This window comes from Ornithodoros turicata, chromosome 3, assembly GCF_037126465.1.
Source record: "Ornithodoros turicata isolate Travis chromosome 3, ASM3712646v1, whole genome shotgun sequence".
Lineage (NCBI taxonomy): Eukaryota > Metazoa > Arthropoda > Arachnida > Ixodida > Argasidae > Ornithodoros > Ornithodoros turicata.
Window position 1 is genome coordinate 108094484 of NC_088203.1, and position 22210 is coordinate 108116693.

Here is a 22210-nt window from a genome sequence, read left to right on the forward strand (position 1 = left end):
CTGTACAGCAATGATCCCGTATCAACAACAAACCGCTCAGCCTTGTTCTAACCCTGTGCAGCAGCGTCAATGCCATTCTATCACGTTCTTGACGTCTACTAGCCTGTTTCAACTCCTCTTGCCTCAGAGCTTTTGCCATGAATGCGGAAATTCTCCGGTGGCCGACCGGATCAACTATCATCCCTATCAGTTATATCATTTGTGTGTGTGCCTCATCTTTTCCATATAGTAATATAGTAACCCACATGCACTGAGGTATGGCCTCATCCCATCGTCATTCATGTAGTAGTAATGTTGTTGCCGACAGAAATTCTAAGGAGATTATCACGTTGCAACGCATATACACTTTCTTAAAATAATGTGCAACAAACACCCAATGCGGTGCTCCTCGGACTTGTTTAAAAATTCACACAAGACCCATGCAACCCAACGGACGATTACCTCCTTTTATACAACCCTAACTTTTCCGGCCTCCTTGAATTCCATGCCTCGCTCTGCAAAGTATGTGCTCGGGAAAGGTGGTCAATATGAAGGCATCAAAACTGCTCCTCATGTTTTAGATCTAAATGAAATGTTGATGGACTTATTTGCCTGTTTATTGGAGTCATTTCCTCGACCACAGACAAACAAAAATTTACACACATGTAACGTTGGCATCGAGGTAGCTTCATCTACGAGGAATAATACCCTAGTCAGACAGCATTTCAAATGTCAATTGCGAGAAATGGCCTCTCAAATGACCTTTGTTCGCCTGCCAGACAGGCGGGAAAGGAGTGCTCCTCAACCGGCTCCCTTTTTCGGTTTCGTTTTCCCTGTCTGCATGCCACAAATCAAGATGCCATATGCACTTCTCTAAATAGGATCTAAATACACAGTTTCACTCAATTTTATAGGTTTTCCTATACATTCAGCTGCGAAGGTAGCGATGGTACTGTTGTCGAGGTTGCTCCTTTCTGTTCCTCAAATGTCGTTGGGGGCCTCCTTTCGCGTTGATGGTCATTTCTTAGAAAGGTCATTTGAGCTGCCGTCTGACGTCAGAGGTCATTTCTTGCTAATGAAAATTCCCCGAAGTCCTTCGAGCATCCCGTCTGACAGGGGTATAAGTGACGACAAGAGCTTACTTGCATGCCTATCTACAGCGAGTTGTGGTTGAGGATCTGTCTGGACCGCCCGCGATCCTCGCTCCCAAATTGTTCCTCGAAGGCAGGGCCGCAAAAAAGACACCTTTCGGGGGGGAGCGTAAATTTCCCTCATCGGGCCAGGACCAAGCTTGGACGATCCCCTGCCCCGGGTCCGCCACTGCTTCTATACCCTGGAGGCGAAAAGGCGGTGCTGCTCGATTTATACTTTTCTTTTGTAATGCGTTACTTTTGCAAGAGGTAACGCACTACGGTACTCGTTACTTTTGTGTGGTAGGTAGTGCATTACTGAATGCAATTACCTCTGATAAGTAACGCCATTACGTTTGCATTACTTGGCCAAAAAACTTTGTAAGAACCATCACTTGTTCAGCTGAAGCGATGACGAAACGACACGTAAATCTTCCTGATTGTGGGGTAGCTATACCTAAGGATTCGAACGTTCCATCACGTCAGAAGGGATGATCGAGATGTTCACTTTGAAGAAGGATTCGTCATGGGGCACATGTATAGAGCTAGTCGAGTAGAGTACATCCTTCTTTACAGTGGGAGTTGAAACTCCCCCCGTACTTTTGGGAAACGAGAGTGCCTCTCTCATGTAGAGTTCCCATAGAACCGAAATACTTTTCCGGTTACGCTGCTGCTTCTGTATATCTTGTTGCATTTGGCGATGAGTTTCCAATCTGCCGACCTGGTTATAAAGCCCCCCATATTTCATAGGCACTTTTTGACCTTGAAATACGGGGCATTATCACTCAGCATATCCTGTCTATGAATTTGTTGAGCTCAGCCCAAAGTGATGAAAGTTGCGTGCAACTATTCCCGCAATTTGAAAACAGAATAATATGAATGTGGAATACAACTCCAAATCATTCCAAGGCAAAAGTGGAAGAATATATTTATCTTCAACGCGCATAAGTTTTCATGAGAATATTCTCTCGGGATGCTGTCGTCGATTCTTCATCTTCGCCGATGGGTTCATACCTACAAAAGGAAAGCAGGTACAAATCACTTTGTTGGTTACCGGTTTAATTGTCCCACGTACCTGCGGGGTCTAGCCTCGTAGTTTGCATAAACAGGTGCATCGTCCTCGGGAGGAATCCTTCTGGGTGCTGGAGAAGGTTTGCGGATGGAATTTCGTCTGAAACGACTGTATGGAACCCGCTTCCTGAGCACGCCCTGCGTTCCATAAATACGCGTTAAACGTCCGAAGCGGTCCATGAAAATGGTTCCTACCATGTCTCCGTAGTCTGACGGGTTCTCTGCGACAGGTGTTGCCTCTTGGACTTGATCTAACCAGTACATATAGAATGTTTGTTCAATTCACGCATATAATACTTGAAGACCTGACAACACTTATCTTTATCAATACTGTGTTTCAATGTTATCATACACTTTCCGGGCACACATGGCGGATGAACGGATGTCACTACGATTTACTTGAACCCACGCTGGAACTCACCGGTGTATACCTCCTCGTACTCCTGGTAGACGTCAATGCCGAAGAAACTAGCCACGGCTTCTGGGTATCGGAGATCCATGAAGAGAACCGCTAGTCCCACGAACGCACACAGTATACCTGCTGAAATATTTCTTGCTATAATCCTCGTTTGTTTCCATGGGAGTGTATACCGTTGATAAGGTTCATCCAGAAGCACCATCCGTAATGCGTCTTCAGGACAACCAATTGATCCTCGTAATAGAAAGGAATCTCGAGTGGAATAGAATTGCGGACGGTAGCGTATACGGTGGACCCCGCCAAGAGACAAGCAGCCGTCATGAGGAGCAAGTAGGCGCCATACCAGAGCACCATCAAGAATACAATGTTGCTCAACAACCACAATGGAAAGGCCGTCCTGAAAAGACGACTATGAATGAAACGGAGAATCTTTCCTCACCAGATCCTCACCAGAGCAGGATATGAGTGTACCAGCCTGCAGTGCGGTAATGTCGACCGAAACGGATGCCTTCGCCATCGAATGTGAAATATTCAGCAATCCAGAGGATAGGAAACGGTGCGCCACGTACTTGAGCGGCTCGAAAGTCTTGGTTGTAGTGACCAGCTAAAGAAAAGAATAAAATATGCTCCGTTCGTCTGGAGCCAGCCTTACCCTGGGGTCCAAATCCAAGTCTTCCCTGATCCCATGCCCAAGTGAAGCGTTCGTTGTAGTCAACCTTGTCATCCGCATGGGTCACGTCTGGAATCCTCACGTATGTATAGTAGATACCCCCGAAAGGAAATCATTTTACTCTTTACTTCGCAAGGTGATGTTGACGCTTCTGAGCCCGATCTTCACTTCTATGTGGGCTTTCAGTTGGACATCGCTAAATGCTCTGTAAGGTGTGGTTGCTTGGATTTTCGAGTACTCCCATTCTTGACCAAAGTTGCATACTGTAACGGACGTACTAAGTTCCTATGTACTCTTCAATTCACATGTGTACTTACGTAGAATGAATGCTCCGATGAAAAGGCTCACCATGGTTCGTACGAAAAAAGTTCCTTTCTGAAATAGAAGAACCGTTTCTAACGAACGATATATGTACAGGGCGTTGCACGAGAGAGTGACCTCCAATTAGTACAAACGATATACGTGAGATAAAAGTCGGAAACCTTCTGCACGACACTTGTGAAGGTTTTTGCTACTCAAACAGGTGTTTTCTATAAGTGTACCTCATTAATTAGTCTAATTAGCTTAATTGAGCTCAAAATTTGCCAAGGAAAGGTACTTTTTTGTGTTAGTTAGGAAGTCCCCATGGTACAACACACCATTTCAATCACAAATGTTTCCACAAAAATTTGACACCCGAAAACACGTAACAACCGCCAGAAAAACCGTCGCTGGTCAAGACTAAAGTATGGGGAAAAGAAGCACATCTCATGTCGATGATTATCAGTGATGCGAATTGATAAGCTTGCGAAGGCAAAATGCGTTTCTCTCATGCTGTTTCCATGCGCAGTGGAAGTGTCCCGGCACTGCGAAATCCGAAAGCGTGCTTGCAGAGATGGCAAGTTTTCGGGTGTCAAGTAATTGGGGAACAGTTGTAGAAACTTTAAATTACGATTGGAATGGTGGCCACTGACTTTCTAATTAACGCAAAAAAGTTACATTTCCTTGCCAAATTTTGAGTTCAATCAAGATACTTAGCCTAATTAATGAGGTACACTCCCACAAACCGCCTGTTTGCGTGGCAAAGACCTTCACAAGTGCCATGCAGAAGGTTTCCCATTTTTTATATATTTAGGAAACACTCTCTAGAGCAACACACTGTATAACCGCCGTTCAATATGCAATTACTCTTCGCACTCCAGGAAGCACGATGAAGAAGCAGAAGGTGAGGATGCAGAAGCCAAGGATGAGTCCGGCTTCGAGGACGTCAGCTGTCACTGGTGTCCTGTTCTCCGGGTATCCTGTAGGGAAGGGCTTGGACCGAAGGGCAGAGTACAGGAAACTCATCTTCGTGCTGCGGGTCAAAGACCGGATCAAGGTTTCCTACGCCTTCCCAGCAGGGTTTTAAAATATGATTATTCTCGTGAAATTTCGAGGAAATTTGCAAAGTAAACCATCGGAGGTATACAGGCTGTTTCAGTTAAGTCCCCGAGATAAATAATTCGCGAACGGGCTGCACCAATTGAAGAACTTCCGATACCACCTACAAGCTGCGCACCTTGTGAATGAGTGGGAGGCGCTCATTATTTAAATACACATTCAAATGAGTTTCGTGGAAAAACAACTTCTAAGGCAAGGCGCCGTTGGTATTAAAATGGGTACTACACATTTTGGGACCTTCGTTGGACACCTTTTAGAGAAAAATCTGCCACCGAAGCGGGTCATTTGTTGCAGTAATTAATTGGTTTCGGTTTACCTCTTTTTATCGTGGCTGGTCGCGGTGAAGCGCAAAAGGACGCTCTTCCACTCCCCTTATTCACCAACGAATTACGCCCTTTTCTTGATCAATTTGTTGCAATACATTGATGAAGATGTCAACTGGAACGCTGCGTTCTTATCATGTGTTTGGGTGCGAACAGCGGAACCAGCATTCACAACAAATAACTCCGTGCGTACGGATTGCTGTAGTATCTTGCTCGTTATAATATCTTATCGCTCAAAAGAATAGAAGTATTTATCGAGTAATGTGGAGTTTCATTTCTTGAGAGAGTAGAGAAAAGGGACCTGCCGTTGTGAAAACGGTGACAGCGGCGCTGAGAGAAGCCCGCCCTTTCGTATGACCGCCGCCATAAGTGGTGAGGCGCGTTACGCATCACCGGTTTCTTCCTCGACCGCGGAGTCCCGACTGAATGTACCTCTGCGGTACCCGGTGTGGGCTCACTTCTAGGGCATCGGTCCCTACCTTCCAGTACTGCATCATCTCTGTCCCACATCTGAGCAACTTCTGGAGACCATTGTTGCGAAGAGCATCAAGACGTGCGTCCACAAGTCCTCATCGACTGCTCTTGTCTTCGCGGAAGCCCCACCTGTACCCATCATGAGGCTCCATCAGTCTCTTAGTCACTATATGAGGCCACCCCTTAGTGCGCGCTTTGATTCGTCGTCCAGCGTCTGGGTACAGCCAAGCCATTCTGGCCCTGCACCGTAGCATAATCCCCAAGCATAAACCTCTGCCGAGGCACCCACTATGGGCCCTGCCCCCTGTCCGTGTCGACGTACCTGGAGTGTCCTCGAAGAAATCTGCGTCGACGGTTGTTCTATACGGCAGCTCACCTTGGCCGTACTTGACAGCGAGAGAGGCAAGATTCACGTTTTCACCGACGCATCAACGACGCGGTTCTGCTTGCGCCTATGTGATCCCGCAGTTGTTAGCTGAAGGATGTGCAAGACTGTCACACCGCGCGTCGGCGGAACTTGACGCGATTTGTGTGCGTCCTTTCCATCCCCAGCTCATTGGTCCATCTACAGCGACTCCAAAGCCAAGTCATTCTTTACTCTACAGGATCGGGATGTCTGTCTGTGCATGACGTCCTTCAAGTGTACACCTCTGCCACGGGGACATGATATCTAGTTGCAGTTGATCCCTGGCCATTGCGGTGTACCCGGAAATAAGGCTGCCGATGCAGCTGCCAGGCATGCCCATCTCATCGTCTTCACCTGTTCCTGTCGTCCACTGGATTGCTCAAGACGCTTTACTTCTTTCTTGTATTTTCATCCTTCCTTCATCATTTTCACATAATGTTTCACGTGCAATGGGGCAGGGTACCGCATCACCGCGGTGAGACACCCCATCCCATCGTCATCATTTATTGTTACGGTTGTGGCGGTGGTGGCAGCGGATATCCGCTTACGGTTGTGCCCGTCAACACGAAAGTGTTGCGCAAATTACCTTTAGTACGCTCTACCTATATACCCGCTACATCACATACAACCACCCTCTGCCGATAGTCGAAAAATGTACACGACGAAAATATTACGTGACACCGTGCACTTCTTAGCGTACAACCGGTTTAGAAACGTCATCAACGATTTTGCACAGCAACAAATGACATTTTTGAATCCACTCTCAATTTTGGATACAGTAATCCTTACTTGTGGCAGCGGATATCCGCTTACGGTTGTACCCGTCAACACGAAAGTGTTGCGCAAATTACCTTTAGTACGCTCTACCTATATACCCGCTACATCACATACAACCACCCTCTGCCGATAGTCGAAAAATGTACACGACGAAAATATTACGTGACACCGTGCACTTCTTAGCGTACAACCGGTTTAGAAACGTCATCAACGATTTTGCACAGCAACAAATGACATTTTTGAATCCACTCTCAATTTTGGATACAGTAATCCTTACTTGTGGCAGCGGATATCCGCTTACGGTTGTACCCGTCAACACGAAAGTGTTGCGCAAATTACCTTTAGTACGCTCTACCTATATACCCGCTACATCACATACAACCACCCTCTGCCGATAGTCGAAAAATGTACACGACGAAAATATTACGTGACACCGTGCACTTCTTAGCGTACAACCGGTTTAGAAACGTCATCAACGATTTTGCACAGCAACAAATGACATTTTTGAATCCACTCTCAATTTTGGATACAGTAATCCTTACTTGTGGCAGCGGATATCCGCTTACGGTTGTACCCGTCAACACGAAAGTGTTGCGCAAATTACCTTTAGTACGCTCTACCTATATACCCGCTACATCACATACAACCACCCTCTGCCGATAGTCGAAAAATGTACACGACGAAAATATTACGTGACACCGTGCACTTCTTAGCGTACAACCGGTTTAGAAACGTCATCAACGATTTTGCACAGCAACAAATGACATTTTTGAATCCACTCTCAATTTTGGATACAGTAATCCTTACTTGTGGCAGCGGATATCCGCTTACGGTTGTACCCGTCAACACGAAAGTGTTGCGCAAATTACCTTTAGTACGCTCTACCTATATACCCGCTACATCACATACAACCACCCTCTGCCGATAGTCGAAAAATGTACACGACGAAAATATTACGTGACACCGTGCACTTCTTAGCGTACAACCGGTTTAGAAACGTCATCAACGATTTTGCACAGCAACAAATGACATTTTTGAATCCACTCTCAATTTTGGATACAGTAATCCTTACTTGTGGCAGCGGATATCCGCTTACGGTTGTACCCGTCAACACGAAAGTGTTGCGCAAATTACCTTTAGTACGCTCTACCTATATACCCGCTACATCACATACAACCACCCTCTGCCGATAGTCGAAAAATGTACACGACGAAAATATTACGTGACACCGTGCACTTCTTAGCGTACAACCGGTTTAGAAACGTCATCAACGATTTTGCACAGCAACAAATGACATTTTTGAATCCACTCTCAATTTTGGATACAGTAATCCTTACTTGTGGCAGCGGATATCCGCTTACGGTTGTACCCGTCAACACGAAAGTGTTGCGCAAATTACCTTTAGTACGCTCTACCTATATACCCGCTACATCACATACAACCACCCTCTGCCGATAGTCGAAAAATGTACACGACGAAAATATTACGTGACACCGTGCACTTCTTAGCGTACAACCGGTTTAGAAACGTCATCAACGATTTTGCACAGCAACAAATGACATTTTTGAATCCACTCTCAATTTTGGATACAGTAATCCTTACTTGTGGCAGCGGATATCCGCTTACGGTTGTACCCGTCAACACGAAAGTGTTGCGCAAATTACCTTTAGTACGCTCTACCTATATACCCGCTACATCACATACAACCACCCTCTGCCGATAGTCGAAAAATGTACACGACGAAAATATTACGTGACACCGTGCACTTCTTAGCGTACAACCGGTTTAGAAACGTCATCAACGATTTTGCACAGCAACAAATGACATTTTTGAATCCACTCTCAATTTTGGATACAGTAATCCTTACTTGTGGCAGCGGATATCCGCTTACGGTTGTACCCGTCAACACGAAAGTGTTGCGCAAATTACCTTTAGTACGCTCTACCTATATACCCGCTACATCACATACAACCACCCTCTGCCGATAGTCGAAAAATGTACACGACGAAAATATTACGTGACACCGTGCACTTCTTAGCGTACAACCGGTTTAGAAACGTCATCAACGATTTTGCACAGCAACAAATGACATTTTTGAATCCACTCTCAATTTTGGATACAGTAATCCTTACTTGTGGCAGCGGATATCCGCTTACGGTTGTACCCGTCAACACGAAAGTGTTGCGCAAATTACCTTTAGTACGCTCTACCTATATACCCGCTACATCACATACAACCACCCTCTGCCGATAGTCGAAAAATGTACACGACGAAAATATTACGTGACACCGTGCACTTCTTAGCGTACAACCGGTTTAGAAACGTCATCAACGATTTTGCACAGCAACAAATGACATTTTTGAATCCACTCTCAATTTTGGATACAGTAATCCTTACTTGTGGCAGCGGATATCCGCTTACGGTTGTACCCGTCAACACGAAAGTGTTGCGCAAATTACCTTTAGTACGCTCTACCTATATACCCGCTACATCACATACAACCACCCTCTGCCGATAGTCGAAAAATGTACACGACGAAAATATTACGTGACACCGTGCACTTCTTAGCGTACAACCGGTTTAGAAACGTCATCAACGATTTTGCACAGCAACAAATGACATTTTTGAATCCACTCTCAATTTTGGATACAGTAATCCTTACTTGTGGCAGCGGATATCCGCTTACGGTTGTACCCGTCAACACGAAAGTGTTGCGCAAATTACCTTTAGTACGCTCTACCTATATACCCGCTACATCACATACAACCACCCTCTGCCGATAGTCGAAAAATGTACACGACGAAAATATTACGTGACACCGTGCACTTCTTAGCGTACAACCGGTTTAGAAACGTCATCAACGATTTTGCACAGCAACGAATGACATTTTTGAATCCACTCTCAATTTTGGATACAGTAATCCTTACTTGTGGCAGCGGATATCCGCTTACGGTTGTACCCGTCAACACGAAAGTGTTGCGCAAATTACCTTTAGTACGCTCTACCTATATACCCGCTACATCACATACAACCACCCTCTGCCGATAGTCGAAAAATGTACACGACGAAAATATTACGTGACACCGTGCACTTCTTAGCGTACAACCGGTTTAGAAACGTCATCAACGATTTTGCACAGCAACAAATGACATTTTTGAATCCACTCTCAATTTTGGATACAGTAATCCTTACTTGTGGCAGCGGATATCCGCTTACGGTTGTACCCGTCAACACGAAAGTGTTGCGCAAATTACCTTTAGTACGCTCTACCTATATACCCGCTACATCACATACAACCACCCTCTGCCGATAGTCGAAAAATGTACACGACGAAAATATTACGTGACACCGTGCACTTCTTAGCGTACAACCGGTTTAGAAACGTCATCAACGATTTTGCACAGCAACGAATGACATTTTTGAATCCACTCTCAATTTTGGATACAGTAATCCTTACTTGTGGCAGCGGATATCCGCTTACGGTTGTACCCGTCAACACGAAAGTGTTGCGCAAATTACCTTTAGTACGCTCTACCTATATACCCGCTACATCACATACAACCACCCTCTGCCGATAGTCGAAAAATGTACACGACGAAAATATTACGTGACACCGTGCACTTCTTAGCGTACAACCGGTTTAGAAACGTCATCAACGATTTTGCACAGCAACAAATGACATTTTTGAATCCACTCTCAATTTTGGATACAGTAATCCTTACTTGTGGCAGCGGATATCCGCTTACGGTTGTACCCGTCAACACGAAAGTGTTGCGCAAATTACCTTTAGTACGCTCTACCTATATACCCGCTACATCACATACAACCACCCTCTGCCGATAGTCGAAAAATGTACACGACGAAAATATTACGTGACACCGTGCACTTCTTAGCGTACAACCGGTTTAGAAACGTCATCAACGATTTTGCACAGCAACGAATGACATTTTTGAATCCACTCTCAATTTTGGATACAGTAATCCTTACTTGTGGCAGCGGATATCCGCTTACGGTTGTACCCGTCAACACGAAAGTGTTGCGCAAATTACCTTTAGTACGCTCTACCTATATACCCGCTACATCACATACAACCACCCTCTGCCGATAGTCGAAAAATGTACACGACGAAAATATTACGTGACACCGTGCACTTCTTAGCGTACAACCGGTTTAGAAACGTCATCAACGATTTTGCACAGCAACAAATGACATTTTTGAATCCACTCTCAATTTTGGATACAGTAATCCTTACTTGTGGCAGCGGATATCCGCTTACGGTTGTACCCGTCAACACGAAAGTGTTGCGCAAATTACCTTTAGTACGCTCTACCTATATACCCGCTACATCACATACAACCACCCTCTGCCGATAGTCGAAAAATGTACACGACGAAAATATTACGTGACACCGTGCACTTCTTAGCGTACAACCGGTTTAGAAACGTCATCAACGATTTTGCACAGCAACAAATGACATTTTTGAATCCACTCTCAATTTTGGATACAGTAATCCTTACTTGTGGCAGCGGATATCCGCTTACGGTTGTACCCGTCAACACGAAAGTGTTGCGCAAATTACCTTTAGTACGCTCTACCTATATACCCGCTACATCACATACAACCACCCTCTGCCGATAGTCGAAAAATGTACACGACGAAAATATTACGTGACACCGTGCACTTCTTAGCGTACAACCGGTTTAGAAACGTCATCAACGATTTTGCACAGCAACAAATGACATTTTTGAATCCACTCTCAATTTTGGATACAGTAATCCTTACTTGTGGCAGCGGATATCCGCTTACGGTTGTACCCGTCAACACGAAAGTGTTGCGCAAATTACCTTTAGTACGCTCTACCTATATACCCGCTACATCACATACAACCACCCTCTGCCGATAGTCGAAAAATGTACACGACGAAAATATTACGTGACACCGTGCACTTCTTAGCGTACAACCGGTTTAGAAACGTCATCAACGATTTTGCACAGCAACAAATGACATTTTTGAATCCACTCTCAATTTTGGATACAGTAATCCTTACTTGTGGCAGCGGATATCCGCTTACGGTTGTACCCGTCAACACGAAAGTGTTGCGCAAATTACCTTTAGTACGCTCTACCTATATACCCGCTACATCACATACAACCACCCTCTGCCGATAGTCGAAAAATGTACACGACGAAAATATTACGTGACACCGTGCACTTCTTAGCGTACAACCGGTTTAGAAACGTCATCAACGATTTTGCACAGCAACAAATGACATTTTTGAATCCACTCTCAATTTTGGATACAGTAATCCTTACTTGTGGCAGCGGATATCCGCTTACGGTTGTACCCGTCAACACGAAAGTGTTGCGCAAATTACCTTTAGTACGCTCTACCTATATACCCGCTACATCACATACAACCACCCTCTGCCGATAGTCGAAAAATGTACACGACGAAAATATTACGTGACACCGTGCACTTCTTAGCGTACAACCGGTTTAGAAACGTCATCAACGATTTTGCACAGCAACGAAATGACATTTTTGAATCCACTCTCAATTTTGGATACAGTAATCCTTACTTGTGGCAGCGGATATCCGCTTACGGTTGTACCCGTCAACACGAAAGTGTTGCGCAAATTACCTTTAGTACGCTCTACCTATATACCCGCTACATCACATACAACCACCCTCTGCCGATAGTCGAAAAATGTACACGACGAAAATATTACGTGACACCGTGCACTTCTTAGCGTACAACCGGTTTAGAAACGTCATCAACGATTTTGCACAGCAACAAATGACATTTTTGAATCCACTCTCAATTTTGGATACAGTAATCCTTACTTGTGGCAGCGGATATCCGCTTACGGTTGTACCCGTCAACACGAAAGTGTTGCGCAAATTACCTTTAGTACGCTCTACCTATATACCCGCTACATCACATACAACCACCCTCTGCCGATAGTCGAAAAATGTACACGACGAAAATATTACGTGACACCGTGCACTTCTTAGCGTACAACCGGTTTAGAAACGTCATCAACGATTTTGCACAGCAACAAATGACATTTTTGAATCCACTCTCAATTTTGGATACAGTAATCCTTACTTGTGGCAGCGGATATCCGCTTACGGTTGTACCCGTCAACACGAAAGTGTTGCGCAAATTACCTTTAGTACGCTCTACCTATATACCCGCTACATCACATACAACCACCCTCTGCCGATAGTCGAAAAATGTACACGACGAAAATATTACGTGACACCGTGCACTTCTTAGCGTACAACCGGTTTAGAAACGTCATCAACGATTTTGCACAGCAACAAATGACATTTTTGAATCCACTCTCAATTTTGGATACAGTAATCCTTACTTGTGGCAGCGGATATCCGCTTACGGTTGTACCCGTCAACACGAAAGTGTTGCGCAAATTACCTTTAGTACGCTCTACCTATATACCCGCTACATCACATACAACCACCCTCTGCCGATAGTCGAAAAATGTACACGACGAAAATATTACGTGACACCGTGCACTTCTTAGCGTACAACCGGTTTAGAAACGTCATCAACGATTTTGCACAGCAACAAATGACATTTTTGAATCCACTCTCAATTTTGGATACAGTAATCCTTACTTGTGGCAGCGGATATCCGCTTACGGTTGTACCCGTCAACACGAAAGTGTTGCGCAAATTACCTTTAGTACGCTCTACCTATATACCCGCTACATCACATACAACCACCCTCTGCCGATAGTCGAAAAATGTACACGACGAAAATATTACGTGACACCGTGCACTTCTTAGCGTACAACCGGTTTAGAAACGTCATCAACGATTTTGCACAGCAACAAATGACATTTTTGAATCCACTCTCAATTTTGGATACAGTAATCCTTACTTGTGGCAGCGGATATCCGCTTACGGTTGTACCCGTCAACACGAAAGTGTTGCGCAAATTACCTTTAGTACGCTCTACCTATATACCCGCTACATCACATACAACCACCCTCTGCCGATAGTCGAAAAATGTACACGACGAAAATATTACGTGACACCGTGCACTTCTTAGCGTACAACCGGTTTAGAAACGTCATCAACGATTTTGCACAGCAACAAATGACATTTTTGAATCCACTCTCAATTTTGGATACAGTAATCCTTACTTGTGGCAGCGGATATCCGCTTACGGTTGTACCCGTCAACACGAAAGTGTTGCGCAAATTACCTTTAGTACGCTCTACCTATATACCCGCTACATCACATACAACCACCCTCTGCCGATAGTCGAAAAATGTACACGACGAAAATATTACGTGACACCGTGCACTTCTTAGCGTACAACCGGTTTAGAAACGTCATCAACGATTTTGCACAGCAACGAATGACATTTTTGAATCCACTCTCAATTTTGGATACAGTAATCCTTACTTGTGGCAGCGGATATCCGCTTACGGTTGTACCCGTCAACACGAAAGTGTTGCGCAAATTACCTTTAGTACGCTCTACCTATATACCCGCTACATCACATACAACCACCCTCTGCCGATAGTCGAAAAATGTACACGACGAAAATATTACGTGACACCGTGCACTTCTTAGCGTACAACCGGTTTAGAAACGTCATCAACGATTTTGCACAGCAACAAATGACATTTTTGAATCCACTCTCAATTTTGGATACAGTAATCCTTACTTGTGGCAGCGGATATCCGCTTACGGTTGTACCCGTCAACACGAAAGTGTTGCGCAAATTACCTTTAGTACGCTCTACCTATATACCCGCTACATCACATACAACCACCCTCTGCCGATAGTCGAAAAATGTACACGACGAAAATATTACGTGACACCGTGCACTTCTTAGCGTACAACCGGTTTAGAAACGTCATCAACGATTTTGCACAGCAACAAATGACATTTTTGAATCCACTCTCAATTTTGGATACAGTAATCCTTACTTGTGGCAGCGGATATCCGCTTACGGTTGTACCCGTCAACACGAAAGTGTTGCGCAAATTACCTTTAGTACGCTCTACCTATACCAGCTACATCATCACACTCTGGCGATGGAATTCTCCGTGTGACCTTCGTGGTTTGAGAGGCAATTAAAGGATGTTTCCACAAGTAAATATCACGTCCCGGAAATGTCTGCGCGAACTGGTACTCCGTGACCACGAGACTTACTGCAGCCATATTCCAAGACCAATAGAGAGTTTCAGGTATGCGTTCATTTGGTGTCGACGCTCTTTCCCAGAGCACGGAATAATTCTCTGCATGATGAAAGACTGGGGACTAACAGCATGTTTTGTTTGTGTGTGTGTCTTTTTTTCTTTCTTTCTTTTTTTTTACGCGGAGTTTGGTTAGCACGATTTTCGTGTTTTGTTTTGACGCGCCACCGAGACGTGCGTAAATGTGGGATTACTTTTATCTGCGCAGTCCCTGTGTATGCTATGTCCCAAGAGTGACAATACGAAACGGACAAACTCAAATACACGAACAAAGTCCGACGGTTTCTTGGGCGCTCAGTGCAGGGATAGGAAGAGACATCAGAGGGAAAACTTTTTGGAAATTTGACCGGAGCAAGAAGACGATAACGTGTAGACTTGAAAACATGTGTTACCCTATATAACGCTCATCGCAACATGTGATGTGTAACAAAACACAAAGGAACTCGTTTTTTGCATGACGACGTCGTTTTTCACTCGCAATGTTTTTCTAGATGAAAAATTGTCGCTGAAAACATGATGCATTTTTCTTGTCTCTTTGTGGACGAAAATCTCGTGTGTTTTAGGCTTACTTATTGGAATCAAGGCAAGAGGAACAGCACTTACCGCCCTGGGCTGAAAAAGTTGTGAACGTACGTCACAAGTATTACAGGAAAGGAGACTTCCTCGTCTGCATCCGCTAGCTGATAAACAGCATATCCTCTGTCGCGCCAGAAGACAGCGCAACACTCCTCAGTGATGTCTCCTTTCATCTTTCTCGTAGCCTTCGTGACGTCGGTCCAGACGACGCAAGGTATGGCGACCTAGTAGAACAATTCGTGGCCAAACCGGAAAGTAATGTTTTCGTCATGGTCGAAGCCACCACCTGCGTTGTTGAAATGCTCTACCAAAAAATTGCTCTTGTGCTCCAGTATACAGGGAGGTAACATTTTGTTTCGTTTGTATAGGTTTGACTAAACCGGACAAAATCAAAGAGGAGCTTCTGGACTGGCTGTTGGACGGCATCGATCCACATCATGAGACAGAATTTGAGGGCTACGACGGATGGTACAACAACCCTAGCCATCCTGAACTAGGATCTGCTGGTCAGGTTTATTCACATAATTCCTTCTGTGTGTCTCGAACTTGGTTGTGGCTCATAATAACCTCCTAACGCCGATATGCACCGAAAAAAAGCCTTTGGTGGAAATGAGCAGGAGGGGAAAAGCCGCTCATCAGCCCCAAACGTCCCGAACACCCGAATGCTGGTTCTAGGACATTTCGGTACAAGGATGTTTCGCTACACTCTTAAAAAAAAGGGTGTACTTTGACTCATTTCCTTGCCACATATATAACACCCTTTTGGAGCGTACAATTACGCTCAAAAGGGTGTCTCCTCACTCCCTCAAGGGAGTAGCATAACACCTTCTCCCAGCCGGGGAGTAATATTACTCTCCAGTAGGGAGAAACACCCTTTTGAGAGTAATTGTACGCTCCAAAAGGGTGTTATATATGTGGCAAGGCCCTTTTTTTAAGAGTGTAGGGCTGTCCAAACGTCGCTTCCGTGGTGATGAGATGCTCTTCGGAGCCTATATTTTATATGTTGCCACTTAGTGGGATACTGATGAATAATGCATTGGTATATCATCGTGCTACGCGAGCCGTACTTGGATGGCCTGGCGGAAATCCCACGAGATTTTATTTCTTCTAATTCGAATAATTAATTGATTATAATTTATCAGTCGACTTCTTCATCGAAGCTTTTGATGAAAAAAAGAATTCAGAACCGCAGGCGATCCTTTTTTTATGTCCACACCCTTTCCTCGAAATCTTCAATGCCGGAGTGAGGTTTAAAATATTCATCCTCCAAATTTTTGACCGTGGCCCCGCTCACGTTCTTTTCGCTTTCTTTTTTGCCCAATACAAGGAAAATGTTGCGGATGAATGTTCTCGCAAAGTAAATTGCTGTGTAATGACAGAAAAAGTGTGGGGTATTGATTGAATAAACTCGTCTGTCTTGCTGCATTTCTTTCTGCTTACTTGTATTTTTTCTCTTTACTTTCCTCTCGTTTCTTTCCTTTTCTTGGGAACAGCAAGCCTTTTGTAGTGGCTGATATCTCCACCTTCTCTTTTTTCTTTTCTTTTTGTCATTGAACTTATCTACCCTCATGAACACTTTGGCCAGCATGTGACCACAGCATGCAGTGATCCCTCCAAGAACTGTAACAGTGGTATAAAAACATCCGTTCATCTAATATCCCGATGGGTCAATAACATCGACAAGCGTAGTATGCCTGAATGTTACCGGCGACTTGTACCGAAACGTCCGGAAAGGCGATATCACGGAAGCGACGTGACAACGTGTGGACAGCGAAACGTTCTTGTACCAAAACGTCCTTGTACCAAAATGTCCTTGTACCAAAATGTCAGTGCACCAAAATATCCGTGCACCGAAATGTCCTGTACCGTAACGTCCGCATACACCGATAGGCGAGCGACCACAAAGGCCGGGTCTTCCTCTCCCGCATTTGGAACAAGGTCATAGGGTAAGAAAGGTGGAATGAATAGCAACTACCAAGGCCGTCAGTTTGAAGTTTATGTAACAGCTTGGTCCTGCTTGTATGTAACCTTCCCGTTTATGGATTTCAATTTGAGCTTCATTTCCATAAACATGGAGGCAGCCTAGGACAAAAACTTGATTCTAGCTCGAGAGGCTCCCAGTGCTGTAGCAACAAAGAACGCTCCGAACATATAGGGTGTCCCAGAATACGTGTCATTGAATTATAATAAAAAAACATACGCCACCTAGAATCATGCGACAACGGCATTTGTTCTTACTAGGTTTTTGCCACCTCGTGATGCCAAGTAAAGGTCACTTTTTTACCCCACCAACATGAAGAGCGTGCCGAATTTACGCAAATTCGCGATAATTGACAGTGATATTCAGGATCTATCCTATCGGGAAAAATAGCCCAACATCATGCTTCTCGGGGCACTTGAGTATAACGCACGAGGACTTTTTGGGGATGACGCCGAAATAAATCATGTAAAAATAAAACGTTCAAAAATAAATATCTTAAACATAAACTCTTCAATATAAATCATGAGAAAATCCACGCTGTCGAAGAATACTTGTCATGTGCTCTACTCGCAAGTTCGCTATTCACTATGCACATGTTCCCTATTCAGAAGTCCACTATTCACAATTATCCCAAGATGATGCACAGAGAATCCTAAAAGATTGTATCCATCCCACATCTGTGAACAAATTTCACAAGTGCCGAGAAGGCAGCATCCCTCATGTTCGGTGCTCAAAGTCTATATTGAAGACCCTGCTATCTAGTTGAGAAAGTGTAGCTTTCAGTGTATCTCTTTGAGACGCATACCTAATGCAGTGCATTATAACATGCTCACTATCCTCCACCGTTGCAACTTTATGAAGAAAATGACGACCATAAGGCACATTTAACCACCCTAGCTATGGGGTAGCGTTCTACTCCTAGAGTGGAAAACCTCCCCACTTCATCGTCAGAATAAAATTCTTGTTGGCGCGGTAACGTAGACGGAACATACAACTTCAGCTCCGGATCTATGCGCAGCGACGAATCACTCTGCAATAGTGCCCATCGTCGTCTGCACAGTTCATGCGACAATGACTTTAATGAAGATGTAACAGTATACCACCGAATATAGTGTTGAAGATAGGTGTGCTATGTCCGCTAGTTCGTCTGCAGCTTGATTCCCTCCTATACCCACATGTCCAGGAATTGCTAATTTTCTTGTTTTCCGTACGTTATATTATGTCCTGAAGCTTTCCTCGGTAGTCCAGAGAGCCTTAATAGGACCGCGATGGCGATGTCAGACCCATCGCTGGCCAACGTCCCAGGCGCCGTCCCACCCGCCCTGCCCGCTACGGATCACACTCCTCTTGGGTGCAAGCGGCCCCGTCAAGATCACGACGTCTTTGATGGGGTTTCATCGGACGAGAAAGGCACCCAGACTGTAGAGCATGAGCCCTCAGACGAAATTGCTGAGATGATCACAGACCCGGATCCCAAACCGTTCCAGGTGGTCACGTATAAGAAAAATCGCCTTGCAGGTATCCCCATCGTTTTCAAGAGGGTCAATCCTGATGTCTCTTTTTGGAAAGTGAATCCTAACCGTATCGTAAGCGATGTTATGACGGCCACACAAGAAAATATCATTTCACATCGCATCACCAAAGACGGCGACCTTGTTATCACCGTCCTTTCGGAAGGAGCTGCAAATAGTCTTCTCCAGCTAACAAAGGTTGCAGGCCTATATGTCCAGACAAGCGTTCCGGAGTCGTACCTCGGAACAATGGGGGCGAATCCATAACATACCGAGACTGCACTCTGATAGCAATCTCCTACAATACCTCAAACAAGAGCCCTGCACCATCCGCGGATGGAAGCGGTATCCGCGGATTGAAAATTTAGCACTTTCTGGCGGTGTGCGGATCGGATGCGGATGGCACGAGGTCGGATGCGGATCGGATGCGGATGCGAAGGCAGCGGATCGGTAGCGGATATACCGCGTGCTGTCATTTTTCCACCAGCAATTTATTTGTATTGCGCGCCGACAGCGAGCGCATGCTCGGGTTCACCTTTGACCATGCACGGCGCCAAGACGGGAGAGGAGGCATTCTGGCGTCTCGAACAGCGCGAGCACCGACAAGGTAGCGTTCCACGCGTTCCAGAAGTGTCTCCATATCACGTTTGTTGAAAGGTTTACCTTTGCTTGTCGTCATGACTGAGTCCTTCCGTCCCTTCCGTGACAGCATGGAGGCATCCGAAATTATACCAACATGCTTCCTGCGGTCTTTACGCGTCTTTCGAAACGTGCGGATTTTGCGGATCGGATGCGGATGGTGCGTTTTGCTTAGCGGATCGGATGTAAACTGTTGTGTATGCTGCGGATGCGGATCGGATGCGCATAACGTGCGCGCGGGTCGGATGCGGATGCAAAACATCTCATCCGCGCAGGGCTCTACCTCGAACCCAACGGAGTGTCTGCGGTTCAGAGGGAAATTGTTTACAGAAGAGAGGTCGACGGATCCTCCACGGCCTACCAGAAATATAGCGTCATTCTCTCCGGGCCAGTCCCTGCCCGCTGAGGTGAATTGGGGGTTTACGTCGCACCCCGTAGCTGAATATATATCTCCTCCTACTCAGTGTTTCAAGTGCCAGAGGTTTGGGCACTACGCCAAAGACTGTCGAGACTCAGGCACTCAGAGATGTAAAATCTGCGCGGGATCGCACGATTTTAAGGCTTGCATGTCCCGACGCGAGCCCAAGTGTGCCAACTCGGCGAAAATCACGTGGCGTCATATGGCGCATGCAGGATCGCCAGAGCTGCTGCCCATGTCCGTAAGGTTGCACACGGCGGCGGCAATGTAAGAAAAGCAGCAGCGGCTCGCCCTAACCTGAGTTACCTTAAGCAACAGTCGGACTGTAATTCCTCGTCTTTGTCTCTTGGACACCCTCCTCACCGTACCCCCCCTAGAGAACCAAAATCTCGGCAGCCCGTGCTGAAAAAGTCTTTCGCTGAAGTGGTCGTGACAGACATAGCTGGTACCAAACCTTTATCTGGACTTCCGGCTCCGCCTAAAGGTTCCCTGGAAATCTTACGTCCCACGCCATAGGAAGGACGTGCGAGACGAACTGAGAAGCAACCTAACCTGGACAGACAAAGTCGTGACTGTCTCACCCTGCTTTCGCCGCTCATCTTGGCCGCCTTCCGATCGGTTCTAAGGCTTATCACAACAGCTGCTGAGCTGCCTGAGGTGCAAGCGTTGCTCATGCTAGAAACCCTTCTGAATAGTTACCAACAAACGTGTCCTGTATCCACCAGTGATGACATATAGATACTCTGGGTCTTGCGTCTTTCAGTGGAACTGCAACGGTCTACAGAACAAGTTAAGCGACTTTCGAAATTTTGTCTTCAGACACCGCATGCCCCTCCTTGCTCTCAGCGAAGCACGCGTGCCCGCCTCTTTCAGACTCTCAAGTTATGTTATCTATCGCTCTGAGAAACACACTGGGTTCAGCAGGGCGATGCTCTGCGTAAGAAAAGACATTCCAAGTTCCGATGACCACTTCGAATATGTTGTGTGCAGTGTCCGTCTTCGCGGTCAACAAGTCGCTAGAATAGAATAGAAATAGAAAGAAAAAAATGGAAACGTAGGTCGCACTGGTGCGACCAGCTGTTCCAGGACGCTTGACGTGTGGAAGCACTGAATGAATTAAAAGATTATATCAGCACGTATGTCCTTGAGGTAAGTCGTGAGTGCACACAGCGCAGGTTGCTGGTGCTGCCTTGGCCCCAGTACCTTCTCAGCACTAAATGGTTGGTTGTCAAGTTTCGCGAGGGCGTCCTTCAGTACTCGCCGACTAGAGTCGAAGCGTCGGCAGGTGACCAGTACATGCTCCGTGTTCTCCACAGTTCCGCAAGTTGAACAGTTCGGCGATCCAACGACACATAGGTGCCGACTGCGGGGGGAGGGGGGGGGGGCTCTTGCCCCCCCGGAGCATGAACTAGGGGGGGCGCCGCCTCCCCCGGGAAGTCCCGCTAAGAGACTGACACCAACCTTTGGGGCTCGGTGCGCCAGGGTCAAAAGAGCGAAGAGGCACCAACCCCAAAAATGCATTTTGCAATTTGTAAAATATGTATCCGCCCACCATACTCATTATCACAGTAGAAGGTGAGGCGAAGAAACACAGAGAATGACACAACACATAGACTGAATTTCGCCCAAAGCAATCAGGTCAATGAAACGAAGCAGTCGAAAAGGTACCAGCAGCTGCGGGGTGTAACGGTAGGATCTTCGGAACGCATATCCGTTGGGAGCGGGTTCAACTCCCGCTGCTCCATTTCGTTGACCATATTCATTATATTGCGCGCATTTCGGGTCAAACACCGAGGATTCAATGCATTTTGTTCCTTTTGCACTCAGTTTTCAAAGGCGTAATGCCTTCCGTTGTGCACATGTTCACTGTTTACGTTCTCTCTGTTTTTCTTTCTGTTTTGTTTTTTCTGTTCTTCCTTCCTCTTATTGCTATACCAGTTCTGCATACATCATAGGATCCCGCCGGAGTGTGTGATTCTTCAACTTTAGTTTTGTGTTCATCATTTTTCTTTTCCTTTTCTTTCCTTCTTTTTGTTTTCTTTTGCTTTCTTCTTTTCTTTGCCTTTTTCTTCCCCCTTTCACTTTTTTGTTGGAATAACAAGCCGACATCCATCTGGCTTTCTATTCCTTTTTTTTTCTTAATAAACATATCCCCCCCCCCGCCAGAGTACTTACTTCGCGGTGC

The 22210-nt window shown here is 45.6% G+C and overlaps 2 protein-coding genes across 8 annotated transcripts in view; one reads left to right on the forward strand and one right to left on the reverse strand.

The window, feature by feature from the left end:
* Positions 1-2011: 2011 nt before the first annotated feature.
* On the reverse strand, positions 2012-15604 carry LOC135389175 (dual oxidase maturation factor 1-like). 7 transcript variants are annotated; one of them, XM_064619235.1, is made up of 11 exons: positions 15504-15604; positions 4436-4601; positions 3586-3643; positions 3397-3531; positions 3251-3337; positions 3049-3202; positions 2772-2995; positions 2602-2718; positions 2376-2431; positions 2185-2318; positions 2012-2123 (listed from the first exon to the last, which is right to left on the reverse strand). In XM_064619235.1, the coding sequence occupies exons 2-11, from the start codon at positions 4592-4594 to the stop codon at positions 2045-2047; spliced, it is 1203 nt and encodes a 400-aa protein (XP_064475305.1). In that variant the 5' UTR covers positions 4595-4601; positions 15504-15604; the 3' UTR covers positions 2012-2044. The 7 variants fall into 7 exon arrangements, with proteins under 7 accessions (XP_064475305.1, XP_064475304.1, XP_064475303.1 ...); XM_064619234.1 differs by having other exon boundaries at positions 2602-2721; XM_064619233.1 differs by having other exon boundaries at positions 3049-3337.
* Positions 14682-22210, forward strand: part of LOC135389174 (dual oxidase 2-like) — a 34752-nt gene continuing 27223 nt past the window's right edge. Inside the window, exons 1-3 of the mRNA XM_064619228.1 lie at positions 14682-14891; positions 15464-15690; positions 15845-15982. Of these exons, the coding sequence (XP_064475298.1) occupies positions 15636-15690; positions 15845-15982 (193 nt within the window). The 5' untranslated portion in view covers positions 14682-14891; positions 15464-15635. The remainder of the gene's footprint in view (positions 14892-15463; positions 15691-15844; positions 15983-22210) is intronic.